Raw genomic sequence first — 17,955 nt, 5'->3', positions numbered from 1 at the left:
AATATTTCACCATCATTTTGATTGTAATGAAAATCTCATCTAAAGATGTAATTTTCATTATACTGGTATCTTGGTTACCTTCAAGGCTCCATAATTAACAACTTTTTAAAAATCGGAATTGTTAGTACACAACATAATCTATAAATAATACAGTAAAAGTAACTGATTTGTAACAAACCATGTGAGGGAACCACAAAATAACCACATTCACTGAATGATCCCCAAATGAAGAAATTACCAAATAATTTCACCTTCTGTAGCTTTTACTAAAACATGAATCAAAACCAATGCAAAATTAACATGAATTATTAACAAGAGTAAGTCGCTACACAATTCCTCAATATGCTGTTATTTAATACTTACATTGGGTAGGTTAGGAATTGTATTTAACAACACCTTTCACTTCTGAGTTGCAATTATGATCAGCAATTATGACTTGCAAAATTCTCCTCTACCTTGGGCCATGACAGTTCTGTGAGCATAGCTGTTCTGAGTTACTTCCCAAATGACTGGTCAATAATACATCAGTTTACGTTTTGGCCACTTCTGGGAAAACATGCAATCCTTTAGCATCTCTTGGGGTGTCATGTAGCTTTCCAGGTTTTAAACCTTTATCGCCAGCTTGCAACGTGTGACTGAAAGTTTCTGCTAAACAGAAAGACTGATCTATTCCTGAGTGATTTCTTCCGTATCCAAACAAGAATTCTCTGTGTTTCTTTTTCTGTCTCTGTCTGTATCTCTGCACTAATTGCTTTCACCTTCCAACTCCTTTGCATGCAACACTCCTCTGTATCTGCAGCTTATCTGTGTGTTGGGCTATGTGAAATCTAAACTCTCTTCTGACTGGTGCTGCTATCAGGTCAAGTGATACTAGGTCACATGCCCCAGTATTCCTTACTATGCAAGAAAATTCCAACTGATCCCTTTAGAATAGATGCAAACTCTTAGAAGTCATTGACAACTTTTAACATTCTTAAACAATTATAGAATACATCAGACATTTTAAAGAAATTATTGTTGTGCCTTATTTTGTTTCCAGGTCAAAAGTCGTCATACAGATCGTTCTGCTATAACGCGCATTTCAAGAATGCGAATTCCCTATAATGCGATTGACAAACTGGGGGACACTATTTCTAAAGCACAAACTTTTAAAGCATGTATTGGTTAAAATGCAATTCCGTCCCTATTAGTTTAAAGAGTGCTGCTATTATGTGATTTTCTTATAACAGAGAATTGCAATGAGAACAGAACTGTGGCAGAACTGACTATATTTAAAACTGGAAAATTTTCTGGAAGGTCCAAATAAAAGAAAGCCAGGAATCACTGGCCTTACCTCAATAATAAAGTTTGCTGGTGTTTCTTTGAAGAGTAGATAAATTCATGTTTATGGAATAGCCCACTGTGAACTCTGCAGGGGAAAGGTTCCTGCTAGAGACAACAGTTGAATATGTTTCTAAAAAGGATATAAGAATCTTTCTGCTTTCTTCATATGAACAGTACAAAGGATTCTTGAGCAAGTGCTCATGGAGCTTTTGTATTATTTTTGTTGTTGTATGCCTGCATTATTGAGCAGTAGGAGTACAAAACCATCACATTCAGACAATACTTCAATTCAGCCATGTCATGAGATTCCCTGCAATGTGAATTTAGTGCATTAATATAGTGTGCTAAACACCACTTACCAATTAAATATTTAATAATCTTTCTCCATTAGAGCAGGAGTAGGCCTTTTACCTACCTGGACCTATCCACCACTGAATGACTCCATGAGATCTGTAGCCTGACTGCTATAAAAGGTCAACATTGCAGGTGAAATCACTCCACAGAGGCTGTCACCAAGTTTCCCTTTTCTACACATGAACATTAGATTAGATTACCTACAGTGTGGAAACAGGCCCTCCGGCCCAACGAGTCCACACCGACCCTCCGAAGAGTAAATCACCCAGAACCATTCCCCTCAGACTAATGCACCTAACACTATGGGAAATTTAGAATGGATAATTCACCTGACCTGCACATCTTTGGACTGCGGGAGGAAACCGGAGCACCCAGAGGAAACCCACACAGACACTGGGTACTGCTCCTTCAGTCAGCTCTCCGTGCCAGAATCTCTGACAGTTCTTCTTTTTCAACCCCTCAGCCAGGACTCCCTGACTGGACCAGATTAACACCCTCAATCAGGGAACTCATATTCAATGAGGTCCAACTGGCTGACCTCGTTACAATCACTGCAAAGGAATTAAAAGTTGGAGAAATCAATCTTACACTTTGACTGGGACAACACTTCCATTCAAAGCCAAGCCAAATACACATGCTCAAGAATTCCGAGAAGCATGGCATTCCAATTGGAACTCTATCAACAAACACACTGACTTGGATCCCATTTACCAGCCCATGAGAAAAACAGGAAATTACATCACCATAGGAGATGATGTCACCACAGGAAATGTCATCACCACCAGAAGTGACATTACAAACCTAAACACACAAAAAGAAAGTGGGCTACACCATCAGTGCTTCATCCAGAGGCTCACTGAAGATATTATCGAGTATGGTGACGAAACATCTGAAAACGAACCTTCCAGCTCAGTGAGCAAACCTACATCCAGAACCTTTACTGTGTCTTTAATGTTACATTTACAGCAACGAGGTCCCTTCACTGCCTTCATGGTTTGAATACTGTCCATGTCACAATAAGCTTTAAGAGGAAAGATGACATTTGACCAGCATGACACAATTGCACCAATAATAAAGGTGTTGAGAAATATAATTATTGATGATTTAAATCTTGTACATTAATTTCTCTGTGTGTAGACATGGGTTTTCTTACCTGCACATTCCAGACCGAATGTACCAGTTGTACGCGCATTATACTAGAATGACTGCAAGCCATTCTTGATGATGACCAGGATCACACGCACAGCTGCTGCACATTGAGTGCCTGAAAACAAGCAGTCGGGAATGGTTCAGAAAATGCAGTGGACAAAAGAAATGAAAAGATGGCAGAAAAGAAAGTCTGTCAGAAGGAAAATGTATCGGTCGACTTTGTGCCAACACTATTCACCTATACCAGCCTCAAAAGAGACTGCCATTCACAAACTGGTCTCGAAAGGCACAAGTGACCATATTCAATATGGAACAGGCATGTCCCAATCCACCATCTCAGAGCCACCAGCATAAACATCAAATTCATTGCAGGTTGAATTGAATTGAATTTATTGTCACTTGTACTGAGGTACAGTGAAAAGCTTTGTCTTGCGAGCAATACAGGCAGACTACTTTGTTAAGTAGCACAGATAATGTGTTGCTGGAAAAGCGCAGCAGGTCAGGCAGCATCCAAGGAGCAGGAGAATCGACGTTTCGGGCATGAGCCCTTCTTCAGGAAAATTTTTTTTTTCCTGAAGAAGGGCTCATGCCCGAAACGTCGATTCTCCTGCTCCTTGGATGCTGCCTGACCTGCTGCGCTTTTCCAGCAACACATTTTCAGTTCTGATCTCCAGCATCTGCAGTCCTCACTTTCTCCAAGTAGCATAGATAAGTAAACAATAGGTAAACAGCGGCAAAAACAAAAGCACAGGTACAGGTGAAGGTTAAGAGCTTGTGAGTCCATTCAGCATTCTAACAACAGTAGGGTAGAAGGTGTTACGAAACCGGCTGGTGAGTGTGTTCAGGCTTCTGTACCTTCTCCCCGATGGTAGAGGTTGTAGAAAAACAATGCTGGACGGCCTTTCTTTGACAGCGGGCCTGGTAGATCGATTCTATGGATGGAGGTTGGCTTTTGTGATTGTCCAGGCTAAGTTCACCACTCTCTGTAACCGTCTCTGATCTTGAATGGTACAGCTGCCATATCAGATAGTGATACATCCAGACAGAATGCTCTCACTGGCGCACCTATAAAAGTTGGCAAGGGGATTCGCCGTCATGCCAAATTTCCTCGGCTGACTGAGGAAGAGGAGACGTTGTTGGGCCTTTGTAACCAGTTCTCAATGCACCATTTTTCTAGGTCTTCCACCTACCGTCTGTAGTCTGTTTCGTCACCATCTGCGATTCAACTGACTCTGTGGTGTCATCAGCAAACTTGTAAATGGCATTAGTCTGGTACTTGGTGATGCAGTCATGGGTATACAGCGAGTACAGTAGGGGGCTGAGTACGCATCCCTGGGGGGCTCCAGTGTTGAGTGCTAGTGAGGATGAAATATCGTCCCCAATCTTCACTGATTGTGGCCTGTGGGTCAAGGAACTGAGGATCCAGTTGCAGAGAGTGGAGCTTAGTCCGAGATCACTCAGTCTAGTAATCAGTCCCGAGGGGATAACAGTGTTGAAGGCTGAACTGTAGTCAATGAGTAGGATTCTTATGTAGCTGTCAAGATGTTCTGGGGAGGAGTGCGGGCAAGTGGTATGGCATCTGACGTGGATTTGTTGGTCTGATAGGCAAATTGGAGTGGGTAAAGAGTAGTGGGAAGGCTGGAGTTGATTAATGCTATGACCAGCCTTTCAAAGCACTTCATGACCACCGAAGTTAGGGCCACTGGGCTGTAGACATTGAGACATGCTGCATGAGCCTTCTTAGGCACAGGGATAATGTTGGCCCTCTTGAAACAGGCAGGGACGGTGGCCTGCTGCAGGGATAGGTTGAAGATGTCTGAGAAGACTTCTGCCAGTAGATCTGCGCATGCTCTGAGTGCATGGCCTGGTACTCTGTCTGGTTCCTTCGCTTTCCTTGGATTCACACGAAGGAAAACTGATCTGATGTGTGATGCAGTGACTGTTGGGATAGGTTCGTCAGGACTTGTCAGAATAGGTATTACCTCTCCGCCGAAATTCTGCTCAAAGCGAGCATAGAAGGCATTGAGAATGATCTGGGAGGGATATTTCATCTTCTGCAATCTTGCACTGTCTCTTTTCGAACCTGTGATGTCATTCAGTCCTTGCCATAGTCACCGGGTGTCTGTCTGGGTCTCTAGTTTGGATCGGTATTGGTCCTTGGCTTAATATCGTACTTGGATTCCTTATACTTGAGTGGGTCTGCTGATCTGAAGGCCTCACACTTAGCTTTTAGCAGGTTCTGTATGTCCTGGTACATCCAGGGTTTCCTGTTGAGGAACACCCGGACTGACTTCCTCGGTATGCAGTCCTCCATACACTTGCTGATAAAGTCCGTGACGGTGGTGGTGTACTTGTACAAGGTCCCTGTAGACTGTTTGAACATGGCCCAATCAGCCATTTCCAGGCAGCACTGGAGTTGATCCTCTGCCTTCTCCAACCAGCACTGGACCTGTATCTGCGAGGGGGTCTCCTGCTTGAGCTTTTGCCTGCAAGCCGGGAGAAGAAACATGGCATTGTGGTCGGAGTTCCCGAAATGAGGGCAGGGGATGCAGCTGTAGGCATCCTTCACAGTGGTGTAGCAGTGGTCTAAATTGTTTGGGCCCCTGGTGGGGCAGGTAATGTTCTGGTGATACTTGGGCAACACCTTCCTTCGATTGGCTTGATTGAATTCACCAGTTACAATAAACAGGGCCTCGGGGTGTTCCATCTCCAGGGTGTTAGTGGTGGAGTACAACACATCCAGACCTTCCTCAACCTTTGCTTGTACATACCGCTACTATACTAATGGTGGCACGTACACACCATTAGTATAGCAGTGGTAAATTCCCATGGGAGATAGAAGGGGCGGCATTTGATGGTGAGGAATTCAAGATTTGGGGAGAAATGGCTGCCCAGGGTTGCAATGTCCATGCACCGCAAGTTATTGATTAAAAAGCAAACCCCTGCACCCTTTGTCTTACCTGAGGATGCTGTACGGCCCATACGATGGATAGAAAAACCATCAGCCTGAAGTGCGTAGTCGGAACTGGATGGGTTGAGCCAGGTTTCCGTGAAGCAGAGAACGTAGCAGTCCCGCAGTTCATGCTGGAAGCTGAGCCGTGATCCGAGTTCATCCACCTTGTTCTCCAGAGATTGTACATTTGCTAGCAGTAAGCTAAGAAGGGGGGGGGGGGTCTTGAAACCGCGTCCAAGGGACCAGATGGATTTCCCTTATGACAGTTGACAGTGGTTTTCAAGTGTCCAAGTGCATAGAAGTCTGCATTCCCACACTTTCTGCGAGTTGCAAACCAACTGGGGAAGTGGTGACATCACAGTAATGTCACTGGCCTCGTATTCCATAAACCCAGGCTGGTGTGCTGAGCACATGGTTTTATATCCCACATGGTGAACTGCATACAAATCTGGAATTAAAATCTAGCCTAGTGACAATCACTGTCAACTATAAGGGAAAATCCAACTGGCCCCTTAACCTTTATTAGAGAAGAAAATCTTCCATACTTACACGGTTTGGCCTATGTTTGACTCCAAACTCACAGGAATGTAACTGAGTTTTACCATCCTCTAGGCCATTAGGGATGGGCAATAAACAATAACCAATGCAACAACACCCACATCCCATGAATAAATAAAACAATTGTCATTAGCTCACTCTGAACAAGCAGACATTTCACTTTATGATATCAGCGTTGCACAACCGTTTCCACAGCTCTGCCATAGAGTATGCTTGATTTTCACAGCATCTATTTTTAAATGAATGCCTGAAGGTAACTAGAGGATGGTAAACACTAAGAACACAGCAGCAATAAATCTAAGGATGCTTAAACCATGCTTAACTAATTGCTTTCATTTTGGGTTGTTTACTTTCCTCTTGGTACTTAGCTTGGCAGCCATGGCTCAGTAGTAGCAAATAAGAGGTGGCACTTTGGGATAACAGTGGGTGACTGCTGCACCATCTCAGGTATCATAAAAGAACCAATAGCAAACTCTAAGAAGAGTATGTGAGCACTCCCAGTCTACTCACCAATGTTTACCCAACAGATGATATATAAGACTGAAACTATTCCAATTAGCATATTCATACAAGGGAGCTGATGACCTCTTGACTATTAATCCAGGTAATGCTTGGGGGTCCTGGATCAATAAAATAACAATGCCTCACTGGAGACCAAGGCTACCAGAACAATCCAAAATAGGTTCCATTGCCCAACTCATGCAACATAAGTCGGTACTTCGTGGAAATATTTCTCCACTCTTTCTTTAAAGACACCATTGTCGTTGCCTTATTTACTCATTGCAGTAAAGCAATACATACCAGCAAATAGCTGGTGGCACTCTTGGTTTTCACTCACAAGCTCCAGGTTCAAGTTCCACCCCAGTACTTAACAAAAACATTAACATTAACGCAGGTGAGGGATTGCTGCTGTGTCTGAAGCACTGTTGTCCAGAAGTGACATTAATCAGAGATCCTACCAGCCCTCTCAGATGAATGTAGACTACCCAAAGGACTATATCGAAGAAGAAAAGCAGGGAGTTAACACATAATCCCTACAGAGTAGAAGCAGACCATTCAACCCATTGAGTCCAAACCAACCCTCTGAAGACCACCCCATCCTGTTACCCAATCCCTGCATTCCCCATATCCAATCCACCTGGCCTGCATATCCCTGGACACTGTGGGTGGTTTTAACATGGCCAACCAACCTCACCCATACATCTTTGGCCTGGAGGAGGAAACCCATGCAGACACAGGTAGAATACGCAAACTACATATAGACAGTCGCTCGAGGCTAGAATTGAACCCAGGTCCCTGGAGCTGTGAGATAGTAGTGCCAACCACTGAGCCACCATGTCTCCCTGATACTGATTAACACTGATATCCAGACCATTATTTATTTCTCAATAAAGTTTGTGGCAGATTGATTTGTGCAAATTGGCTACTGCATCTCATACAGAAGTACTTCAGTGGCTCTAAAGCACTTTTCGACGTCCTGTGATTGTGTTAACCAGTAAATAAATTCTACTCTTTATTCCTTACTTTTAAATAGAAAAAGATTTCACCAATCAGGAAATATGGGACTAAATAACAATTTTCGAAACAGGTGGGGTATAAAGTTTCAGAAATCAGTTTCCCGACCTGAAATTGACTTTAATTTTCCCATTTCAGACATTTACTAAATTTGGAATTTACCCAACCTCATTAGCTCAGTTTGCAAGTTTGGCAGGTTTGCAATGCAGAGTGGTGCCAACAATGTGGGTTCAATTCCCACAAAGGCTGATGTTACCATGAAGGTCCCACCATCTCAATCTCAACCTCACCCCTTGTCCGATGCATGAAGACCCCCCAGGTTAAACCACCACCAGTTGCCTCTCTAATAAGACAGTGGATTATGTGATGACGTTATTTATACAATATTAAAAAAACTACTGCCATTTGTAAATAAATAATATGCTATCTTATATCTTTACCATTTTTTAGGAACCAGAATTCTAATTACACATGTACAATATATACACTACAGGAAATATAAAATAAGTTTTTGCTTATATCATACAGCCCATACAAAACATGGGACAAGCATGGGAACAGACCCTCTATCCATTAAGGCAGTACTGTGCAATCACAATTCACTGGATACTGAAGTATTATTCATGACTGCATTATTATTTGGTCACCAGGTATATAAGATAATAAATATCATTCACAGCAAATTTAATTTGGGAACAATCTCACATTAGACTGGTATGCAATGGATCAGAATATGCGGCTTTTAGACAAATAATTCATTGAAGTCAGGAAATTCTTTTTTTGCTTTAATATTAGAAAATCAACCTGGTGCAAGCTGTCAAGTTCCAACTGTGTTATTTCTTTACCATTTATACATATTTCATTAACTCACATCTGTAATTTCCCTTCAAAGTCTCATTATTTGATAAAAACTAACAGTTGACACACTTTAATCAGGTTAGACAATAAAATCCAAGAATTTGATCGAACTCTGTTCATTGAAATATTTTGAGACAATTCAAAAGTATACTTGCCACTTCATGAATGGCTATAATTCTGCTTAGCTTCCATTAAGATTGGAACAGCTGTTACAAGCCACAGTTTTGATATGTCTACTTGTAGCTCCCAACAGCAATCTTTTTAGTTGATTAGCATGTTTACCTAATCTAGGCAGATGGATTTAAAATGAATGCATTAATTGTACAATTAATGAGCTAATTGTACAAGTTTTGTATTTCTTGGTATGGTGGAGTACATGTAAAGAGAACTTTAGGTTTCAGCTTCATTTCAACTATTTAATGAGGCTGCTCCTACTTCAAAGTTCTGACAAAGAGTCCAATAGAAGCCTGGAAACTACAGACCTGAGAGACTGACACTAGCGAAGGCTGAGTTGTTGAAGGTTATTCTGAAAGATATGATTTTCATATATTGAAAAGGCAAGGGCTGATTAGAGATAGTCAGTTTGTCTTTGTGTCAGGAAAATCATGTCTCACAAAATTGATTGAGTTTTTTGAGGAAGTAACCAGAAAGATTGATGAGGGCAGCATGGTAAGACATTGTTTACATGGATTTTTGTAAAGCCTTTGACAAGGTTCCACACATTAGGCTAATTAGTAAAGTTAGATCACATGGGATTCAGGGTGACCTTACCAACTGGATACAAAATTGGCCTAATGGTAGAAGACAGATTGGTGCTGGTGGAGGGTTGTTTTTCAGACTGGAGTCCTGTGACCTGCGGTGTTCCACAGGGATCAATACTGGGTCCACTTTTGTACATCATATATATGAACAACTTGGATGAGAATTTAAGAGGTATGATTAGAAAGCTTGTGGATGACACCAAAATTGGTAACATGGTGGACAGTGAAGAAGGTTATCTAAGATTATGAAGAGATCTTGATCAATTGGTTAATGGGCTGAGGACATGCAGATAGAGTTTAATTTGGATAAATGTGATGTTTTGTATTTTGGTAAAACAAACAAGGGCAGTACGTATACAATTAATGGTAGGGCCCTGGGTAGTGTTGTAGAACAGAGAGACCTAGGGGTTCAGGGACATAATTTGTTGAAATTTGCATCACGTGTAGATAGGGTGTTTAAGAAGGCATTTTGTAGGCTTACCTTTATTGCTCAGACCTTTCAGTATAGAAGTTGGGACGTCATGTTGAGATTGTACAGGCCTTTGGTGAGACCCCTCTGGAGTATGTGATGATACCACGGCGTTAAGCTACAGGTATATACATCAGAACTGTGGCTTGTACTTTGTCCTGTTATTTTATGAAGAAATGTTGAGACAGAGGTGTAGAGCAGTCTGCTCAGTCAATAAACTACAAAGCTTGTAACCTTGGGTTACTTTCTAAAAAAAAGTTACAAAGACAAAAACAGCCTGAATGGATGGATAAAACTTCCACAGAACCAGGATTTTTAAATTTAGCTTTCTGCAGTTGCTGCAATCTTGAAGCTGGATGCACGAGCTCTTATTCCATTCTCTGTTATAGCTAAAAGCTGGGGTTCTCTTCCTGTTGCTAGAATTGCATGTGAAGTCATCTATTTTACTGAATTTGCCTTTGCCAAGGGTATTTATGGAATGTTACTATATTGGAACAGTTAATTAGTAGTTGTTAAATATATTTTATTTTGTTAAGGATTTTGATAGTTAAATTAAACTGATTCTTTTATTTTCATTTTACACTACAGTTAAAATATAATCAAAATAAAATGCATTTTGCTTCAAGTCGTGTAATTTGATCAACTGAATTGCATTTGGAATGCAAAGAAACTTATTGTCAAAATTAAAAAAAAGGTTAGGGTCTAGACCATCTTCTTTATGTATTTTGGTCTGGTCCGTAAGAAATATTGTGGACAGTTTCGGGCGCTGTGCTATACGAAGGATATTATTAAAATGGAGAAGGTCCAGCAAAGATTTACAAGGATGCTGTCAGGAATGGAAGATTTGAGCTATAAAGATAGGCTGGGTCATTTTTCACAGGGGCGTAGGAGATTGAGGGATGACCTTATATATGTTTATAAAATCATGAGGGGCATAGAAAAGGTGTATAACAAGGATACTTCCTTAGGGTGAGAGAGTTCCAAACTAGGGACTATATTTTTAAGATGAGAGGAGAAAGATTTAGAAAGGACATGGGGGCAACCTTTTATTTTACACAGAGAATGGTTCCTATGTGCAATGAACTGCCACAGGATGTGTTGGATGCAGGTACACTTGCAACATTTAAAAGAAGTTTGGATAACCACATGAATAGGAAAGGTTTGGAGAGATATTGACCAAACACAGGCAGGTGGGACTACATATGCTTTGTGACTGTATGTGGTATGCACTGGTAAACTTGGGGCTTCAGTAACTAGTGGAAGCCATATAAGCTGGATTGCACAATCAGTCCAATAAACACTATCAGAACCTGACATTTCCCTTGAGTCTGTTACAGTAAATCTTTCAGAGACTGTTGATTTGTTAATGTGTAAATAGAGACACTATTGAAACTGTGGTGTGACTGACTTAGGGAGGTTTTTGTTTTTGTAATGGTTAAATCTGTGAAGAAATAAGGCTGACAGAAGATTGGCTCCACCTACCCTTTACCAATGGATGTCCAGAGTAAAACACAAAACTAAACAGCGGACTAGATAATCCAAATAAAGTTTACCATTAATTTCAATATGACTCACAGCATAATATCTGTACAGTGGGATACTATCAGTTTTTTGGAATTTGTAGACAGAAGGTCACATAACTATCAAATGCCATAATTGTCCCTTGTCCTTCTTAAAGATCTGCTTTGATTAATTCCTGGATAAGATCTGACAGTGTGCTTGTGAAATGGCATATGGTAACTTCTCAGGAGCTTGCAAGGAACCAAGCCAAATGATAACTTTTTTTAAAAACTAGCCCCAGTGATTCTCACTGAAGTGGGAAGCAAGGCTAGATATTCAGCAATTGAACACAAGTTGTCTGAACCTGCTCTCACAATGCTTCAACAAATCAAGAGTACTCTTATTGGCTCTAAGAATACTTTACATTTCAAAACATTTACGTATTTCTCAGAAAGAGCAACACCTACTGCTAATCATTTTATCAAATGTCCAGAAGTAAAGATCTTGCATTTATATGATGCATTTCACAACCTCACAATGTTCCAAAGTTCTGTAGAGACAATAAATTATTTTAAGTGAAGCCACTGCAGTGTATTATGAAAGACAGAATGGTGCAGATATTAGTCCTTTCCTGAAACCATCGCTGAACAACTTTAATTTTAAGATTACACATCCCTGTTCTGGATTTCTCCCTATCCCACCCCCCACCGCCAAAACATCCACCGGAAACAACTGCAATTATATTTTGGGTGATCAACCAGCAGACAGGGCAGTGGATCAACCATTCCTGAAGTAAAGGTCAGAGCTCCTTTGAGAGCAGAGCTTCATTTAAATGGAACTGGTCAGCTCAGTATCAAACAGGCATCTAAAGGCAAATTCTCCAAATTCAGACAAACTCAATCTTGAACAGACCAATCAAATCTGATAAGAAAAAGGCTAACACAATCAATGGAAGATGGGTTGATCAAACTCCAAACTGCTCCTCCTGCCACACAAAAATATTTTATAACTTATGGAATCACAGAGTTATAGAGATGTACAGCACAGAAACAGACTCTTTGGACCAGTTGATTCACACCGACCAGATATCCTAAATTAATCTCGTCCTATTTGCCAGCATTTGGCCATTATCCCTCTAAGCTCTTCCTATTTATGTACCCATCCAAATACCTTTTAAATGCTGTAATTGTACCAGCCTCCACCACTTCTTCTGGCCGTTCATTCCACCCACACACACACACACGCACAACACACACACACACACACACACACCATCCTATTCATGAAAATGTTGCCACTCGGGTCCCTTTTAAATCTTGCCCCTCTCATTTTAAAATTTACACCCTGCCCTCTCGTTTTGAACTCCCACATGCTGGGGAAATGATCTTGGCTTTCCACGCTCCTCATGATTTTTAGGTCTTATTATGTTTTCAGGTTCTTTTCAATTCTGAAATTGGGAGGTCGGAGGGCGTGGAACTCTAGCTCCAGCCATGTTGAGATTAAAATACATAATAAAACAGCCTCCTAATTGTGCAGGTAAGGACTGGCTGTTGAGAGGTAGACACCTTTGAAAGCAGCAGAGAGCTAACTGTCAACTTTAATGAGGCAGTGGCTTGACCTGCCCCACTGTGAAGCTGTTATCATACCTTTAATATCTATTTCAAAAAGATAAAATCAACCTTATTCTGTGGAAAATAAATCTGATGTGATACTATCTACAGCTAAGTTATAAGGACTGCTCCTTTGTTTTGTTTGACAGTGAACCTGTGGAACACTGCTAGATGACCCCTCATGTGGAATCACAAATACTGTTGTTACCATTATAAACATAACACAAAGACACCACATCATTAAGCAAACTCTGAAGTACAGCAACTATGAATATTTCTATGGGAGATTATGAGCAGGCCTAGAATCTGATAGAGAATTGCAGCAAAAAGTGCCCTGGTCTGTATGAGCATACTGTCTGATCTCCACTGGAGACATGCTGTCTTTTAACAATTGAGTACAAGGAAAATGTTACAAGATTTCAGTGTGGCCAGGATACATGGCCACATGAAAAGACTTTTAATACAAACTAGCAGATCTCCTGCATTTTTATTTATGATACTGGCTAAAATCCCAATATCATTCAACTCAAAACAACTACACAGTGCTCGAGTCAAAGTACTATTAACATAAATCATAAAATGAAATGAAAAATTGGTGGTAACTCACACAACAGAACAATGGGCAGATATTTTGCAACAATAGCGTGCACAAAGAGGAGAGATTCTCATCTGATATTTTGACCAATCTCCAAATGTCTGGGGATGGCACCCTGTTAACATTCACACCTTTACACCTATACTGGCACAACACAGGAGACGAAACTGATCTGAAGATTAATTTTTTAATGAGAAGTTGGCCCCTTTTCTAAAAGCAAACTGATTCTTTTGCATTTGATTGCAATTTGCCTCTCTATTTTGGACCATAAATTTGGTACATAACACATCATTTGTCACATAAATGCCTGCTCTCAGCAGGTGTTAGTCCACAGAGGGATTACAGGGGGGGGGGGGGGCATATAACATTCCCAAGGATTCGCTCAGACACACAAAATCTGGCAGCAATTTAATGGGAGAGGTAAGAAGGACAATCACACCAAACTGCAATTTGTAGAGAATTTATTGTGTGTTGATATTGAAAAGTTGGTTCTTACTTTGATTACTGGCCACCAACAACACCACACCATGCCCCTATCTCAATCTCCAACCGAACCCACCATATGCCCTAACCACCCTGACTCATGTGATTCCTAAACATAGATCTTGTTTCCAGTTAAGTGTAAAATATGGTGCACTGCAATAAAAGGTTTAAAAAATAGCAGCTCTGTAAAATCACATCATCTTAAACTGAATGTTATTGCTTCTCCCCTACCTGAACTGAAATTCAACCCATTATATATGTGCAAACAGTAACTTATGGACACTGAGTAGCAATCCAGCCTTGAGTGACTCAATGCAGCATAATACAGATGGACACTGTAGCACAATGGCCCCAACAGAAAGAATTCCTGATGAAGTTCAGAGAAACACATGGCATCTAACCATAATGTTTACAATTCATTTAAATACATTAATAAATCACTCCAGAGACACTAAGAGGTAAAACAAAATGATCCAGAACCTTGTACGAACCATGTTCTCAATTATATAGTGAATAAGTATTTTGCAAACATAAAACTGTAAAGCATCAAAAAGGCCATTGAACACAAATTACTTCTTGTTGTGTATCAGGATTGTCTATCCGCTGCAATTTCCATTCTCCTCTCTCCAAAGCAAAACAGGGCCACCAGTTGAACTTACTAATAACATTCACTTACGGTCATAGAGTCACAGAGTTATACAGCACAGAAACAGAGCCATCAGTATATCCTTCATTAACCTAGTCCCACTTGCCAGCATTTGGCCCATAGACCTCCAAATCCTACCAATCCAACTTCAGTGGCTGTCCCTCCCCTAAATTCATTACTCTACAATCTAAGCTTGAGTGAAAAGTTATACCTAATTCTTTCTTACTCATAATTGCGAATCATTTTGCCCTGGCATTAGAACTAGTCCCATCGTGAACTGATAAGCTGAAATCAATGCTGTTAGCTCCTTCACGATCTTGAATGCATTCAGCTGGTTTTGCAATAAAAGTCTGAAAAATGCATCTTCTATACTTCTCCACTTTATGTTTGCATTTTCAACCTGACACTATTTCCAGCTCCTTCACTGATATAACAATAGATGAATGGAAGGTTCAGAGGTTCCCTTTAATGTTTTTATTCTAAAAACATGTTTAAAAAGTGAAGAAAAATGAAAGGGTGTGCACTTAAATATCTGTCTTAAATTAGATTTAAAACAGTGCGTTAACAAAGAACTCTTAAACCGTTAACAATATTAAAATGAAAACACAATTTGGTGTTTGCTTGTTATTGTCAACATACGAACCCTTTAAACAAACGTTCGTTGGTTAAAGAGTTTATTTGCCTTTTCTCCAATACCTACGGCACATATTACACTCTTAACATTGCATATTTTACACTAATGAGGGCCGATTATTCTCAACCTACCGGAATAAGATAACGCTAATGTTAAACTTGCATAAAGGTTTGTTTGCCTTTAAGTTCTGTAAAGCGCCAAATCCCTCTCAAGACCCGAGGTCAGGCATTTTAGGTAATTCGTGCACAATTACATAGAATAAAATGTGCAAATGTCAAATAAATCACGCCCTGACAAGTGTACACGAAGTCCGTTATGAAAGCAGTTTGCCCTCAATTCACCTTCACCCTGTGTCTGACGGATATTATGGGGATTGATGTGTTCTTGGATGGAGTTCTTGACTCTCCTACTCGGATCTGGATATTTCGATCAAAATCTCGGCGGAGGATGGTCAACATGAAACACAGCTCCCACATTCACATCTCGACGACTGGCTACAACTTTTATGAGCCCCCATGGTAAAATAATCCTGTCACATCCAGCGACAGCGAACTGCGTGCATCTGACTGGGTACCAGAAAGCGTCTAGTATAAAATAAATCACAACATGCAATCAATTCCACTTACAAAGGGAAAGGGTGAATATTCAGTCAGACTATGAGAAGCATTGATTTGTCGAAACAGTTTGTTTTTAGGGGACGGAATGGGATTGAAACTTTTTTCAATTTTGCAAAATGTGAAAGTTTCGAGGCGATGAGCGGGGGGGGGGGGGGGGGGGGGAGGTGACTGATCTTGGACACCTTTCAGTTTCAATAACAGCAACATTTTTAAAAAGCAGCACATTTCTGCTGGAACGGTCGGCTCCCGCCCTTTACCAAACAGTGACAAGTATCTTCAGACATCATTAGCTCTGTACACATGGTTTACAAAACACACCGAGTGAATGCAAATATAACTCCTAACAACACTACACCCCCCTCCCCTTTTCATGGAGATTGATTGCAGGCTTATCGTGTCTCGTCCCTCATCTTTCTTGCAACCCTGTAATTCTGTCGCATCTGAGTAGCCCAGATAACCAAAGGAGAACCGTCCACCTCTTCTCTCAATCACTGGGTGCGCCACCTGATGCACCCGCACCGAACAAGAGGGAAAAAGGAAGGCTCTCATTATTCCACATAAATTAGCGTTTTATTCCAACAACACCACAAGAGCAAACTCACCGAATTTTCTATCGGCGCTCGCGATCAAGCGGCAGTGGAAAAGCGATAGGAGCAGCAGGATGGTGTGGAACAATTCCATCATTCTTCATCCATTGCACTGGCACTAACAATCCATTCCAGGGGGGGGGGGGAGGGGGGCGAGAGATGAGAGGGGATGAGGAGAGGGAAGGTGTGATGGGGTGAAAGGAAGCGGCGATGTCCGTCTCCCCTATGGTCACGCCGCGCTCACAGTGAGCCGGCAGCCAGACTGAGCCCTTCTCACTCCGCCCCGGATCGCCTGTCATTCAAACCCAACCCCAGACCAGGCCCATCCTGTCAGTCAGCGGAGCCCAGCCCGCCCACAGCACTGAGATCAGCGCCAAGAAAGCTTGCACACCATTGACTGACTGTGCCAATGCAAAGGTCTTTTTAAAAGCGAGGGGCGGGGAAGGTTGGAAGGGAACTGCTCCATATTGGCACATAGCTCTTTGTGCAGCATCCTTCACTGCAGCACAATGTTTTGCCTCCGTGTTTTCTGTTCACGTTTGTAGGTCATTGATCCCAATGGGCTCGTGTTAATTTATCTCTCAGTTGATATTTACAGTTAGGCCTGGGCGGGGTTCAGTGTTATGCTCTTAGCTACTGGGGCATCATACCAAAGTCACAGAGGACTGTGGTTCGTGGTTTTCTTTCTCAAAACATCCTGCTTTTGGTGACCTTACAACGCCGGTCTAAATCTGCATTCGCCCCGACAGATCACGTTTCAATTTGCCCAGTGCACAAATGCAACTACCATGAGGAATAAAACAAGCGAGCGAATAAGGTCAAGTTCAACTTGAAATGATATCACATAGTTATCGGCACACTGGAAGCTAAATTGTGCAGGTAGGCGAGGAAAGAAAAATTGTGAAAACATGGGAATAGTTAACATTGAAAATGCAATATATATTAAGAAAATGTAAGCAGGCAGGCAATCAAACATCGCTTCAGCACTAACCATAGTGTATCAAAAATGCAAGACGAGCAAAAATTGCATATAAGACCTAAAGTGATAGATTTTTAAAAAATACTTAAAATATGGTCCAAAGGTTATAAGCGGAGATCCATTTTGGAAAAAAAAGGAACTTGTCTTAAAAGCATGAATAGCTGGAATATTCTAGAACACAGGAACATTCTAGAACTGCATTTTAGAAACAAAACACTACACTGGACTAAATGATAAATAATGAACTGGAATTCGTTAACAATGGACAGACTGGGTATACTTTGCAAATGGCTTGAAGATTAGATTGGTTTGTGGCTCTCATTTCCCTCTCAAACATTCATATTAACCTTATGTTTGAAGCTTA

At 41.1% G+C, this 17,955-nt stretch overlaps 1 protein-coding gene across 2 annotated transcripts in view; it reads right to left on the bottom strand.

Annotated features, from left to right (window-relative positions):
• The window catches only part of ptprn2 (protein tyrosine phosphatase receptor type N2), a 967,505-nt gene extending 950,622 nt beyond the window's left edge, over window positions 1-16,883 (bottom strand). The window contains exon 1 of one of the 2 annotated variants that reach the window (XM_072576204.1): window positions 16,628-16,883. In XM_072576204.1, the coding sequence (XP_072432305.1) occupies window positions 16,628-16,709 (82 nt within the window). In that variant the 5' untranslated portion in view covers window positions 16,710-16,883. The remainder of the gene's footprint in view (window positions 1-16,627) is intronic. The other variant, XM_072576205.1, reaches the window with a different exon arrangement.
• Window positions 16,884-17,955: the final 1,072 nt, after the last annotated feature.

This window comes from Chiloscyllium punctatum, chromosome 8 (genome assembly GCF_047496795.1).
Source record: "Chiloscyllium punctatum isolate Juve2018m chromosome 8, sChiPun1.3, whole genome shotgun sequence".
Classification (NCBI taxonomy): domain Eukaryota; kingdom Metazoa; phylum Chordata; class Chondrichthyes; order Orectolobiformes; family Hemiscylliidae; genus Chiloscyllium; species Chiloscyllium punctatum.
This window is presented reverse-complemented; position numbering and strand designations above follow the sequence as displayed.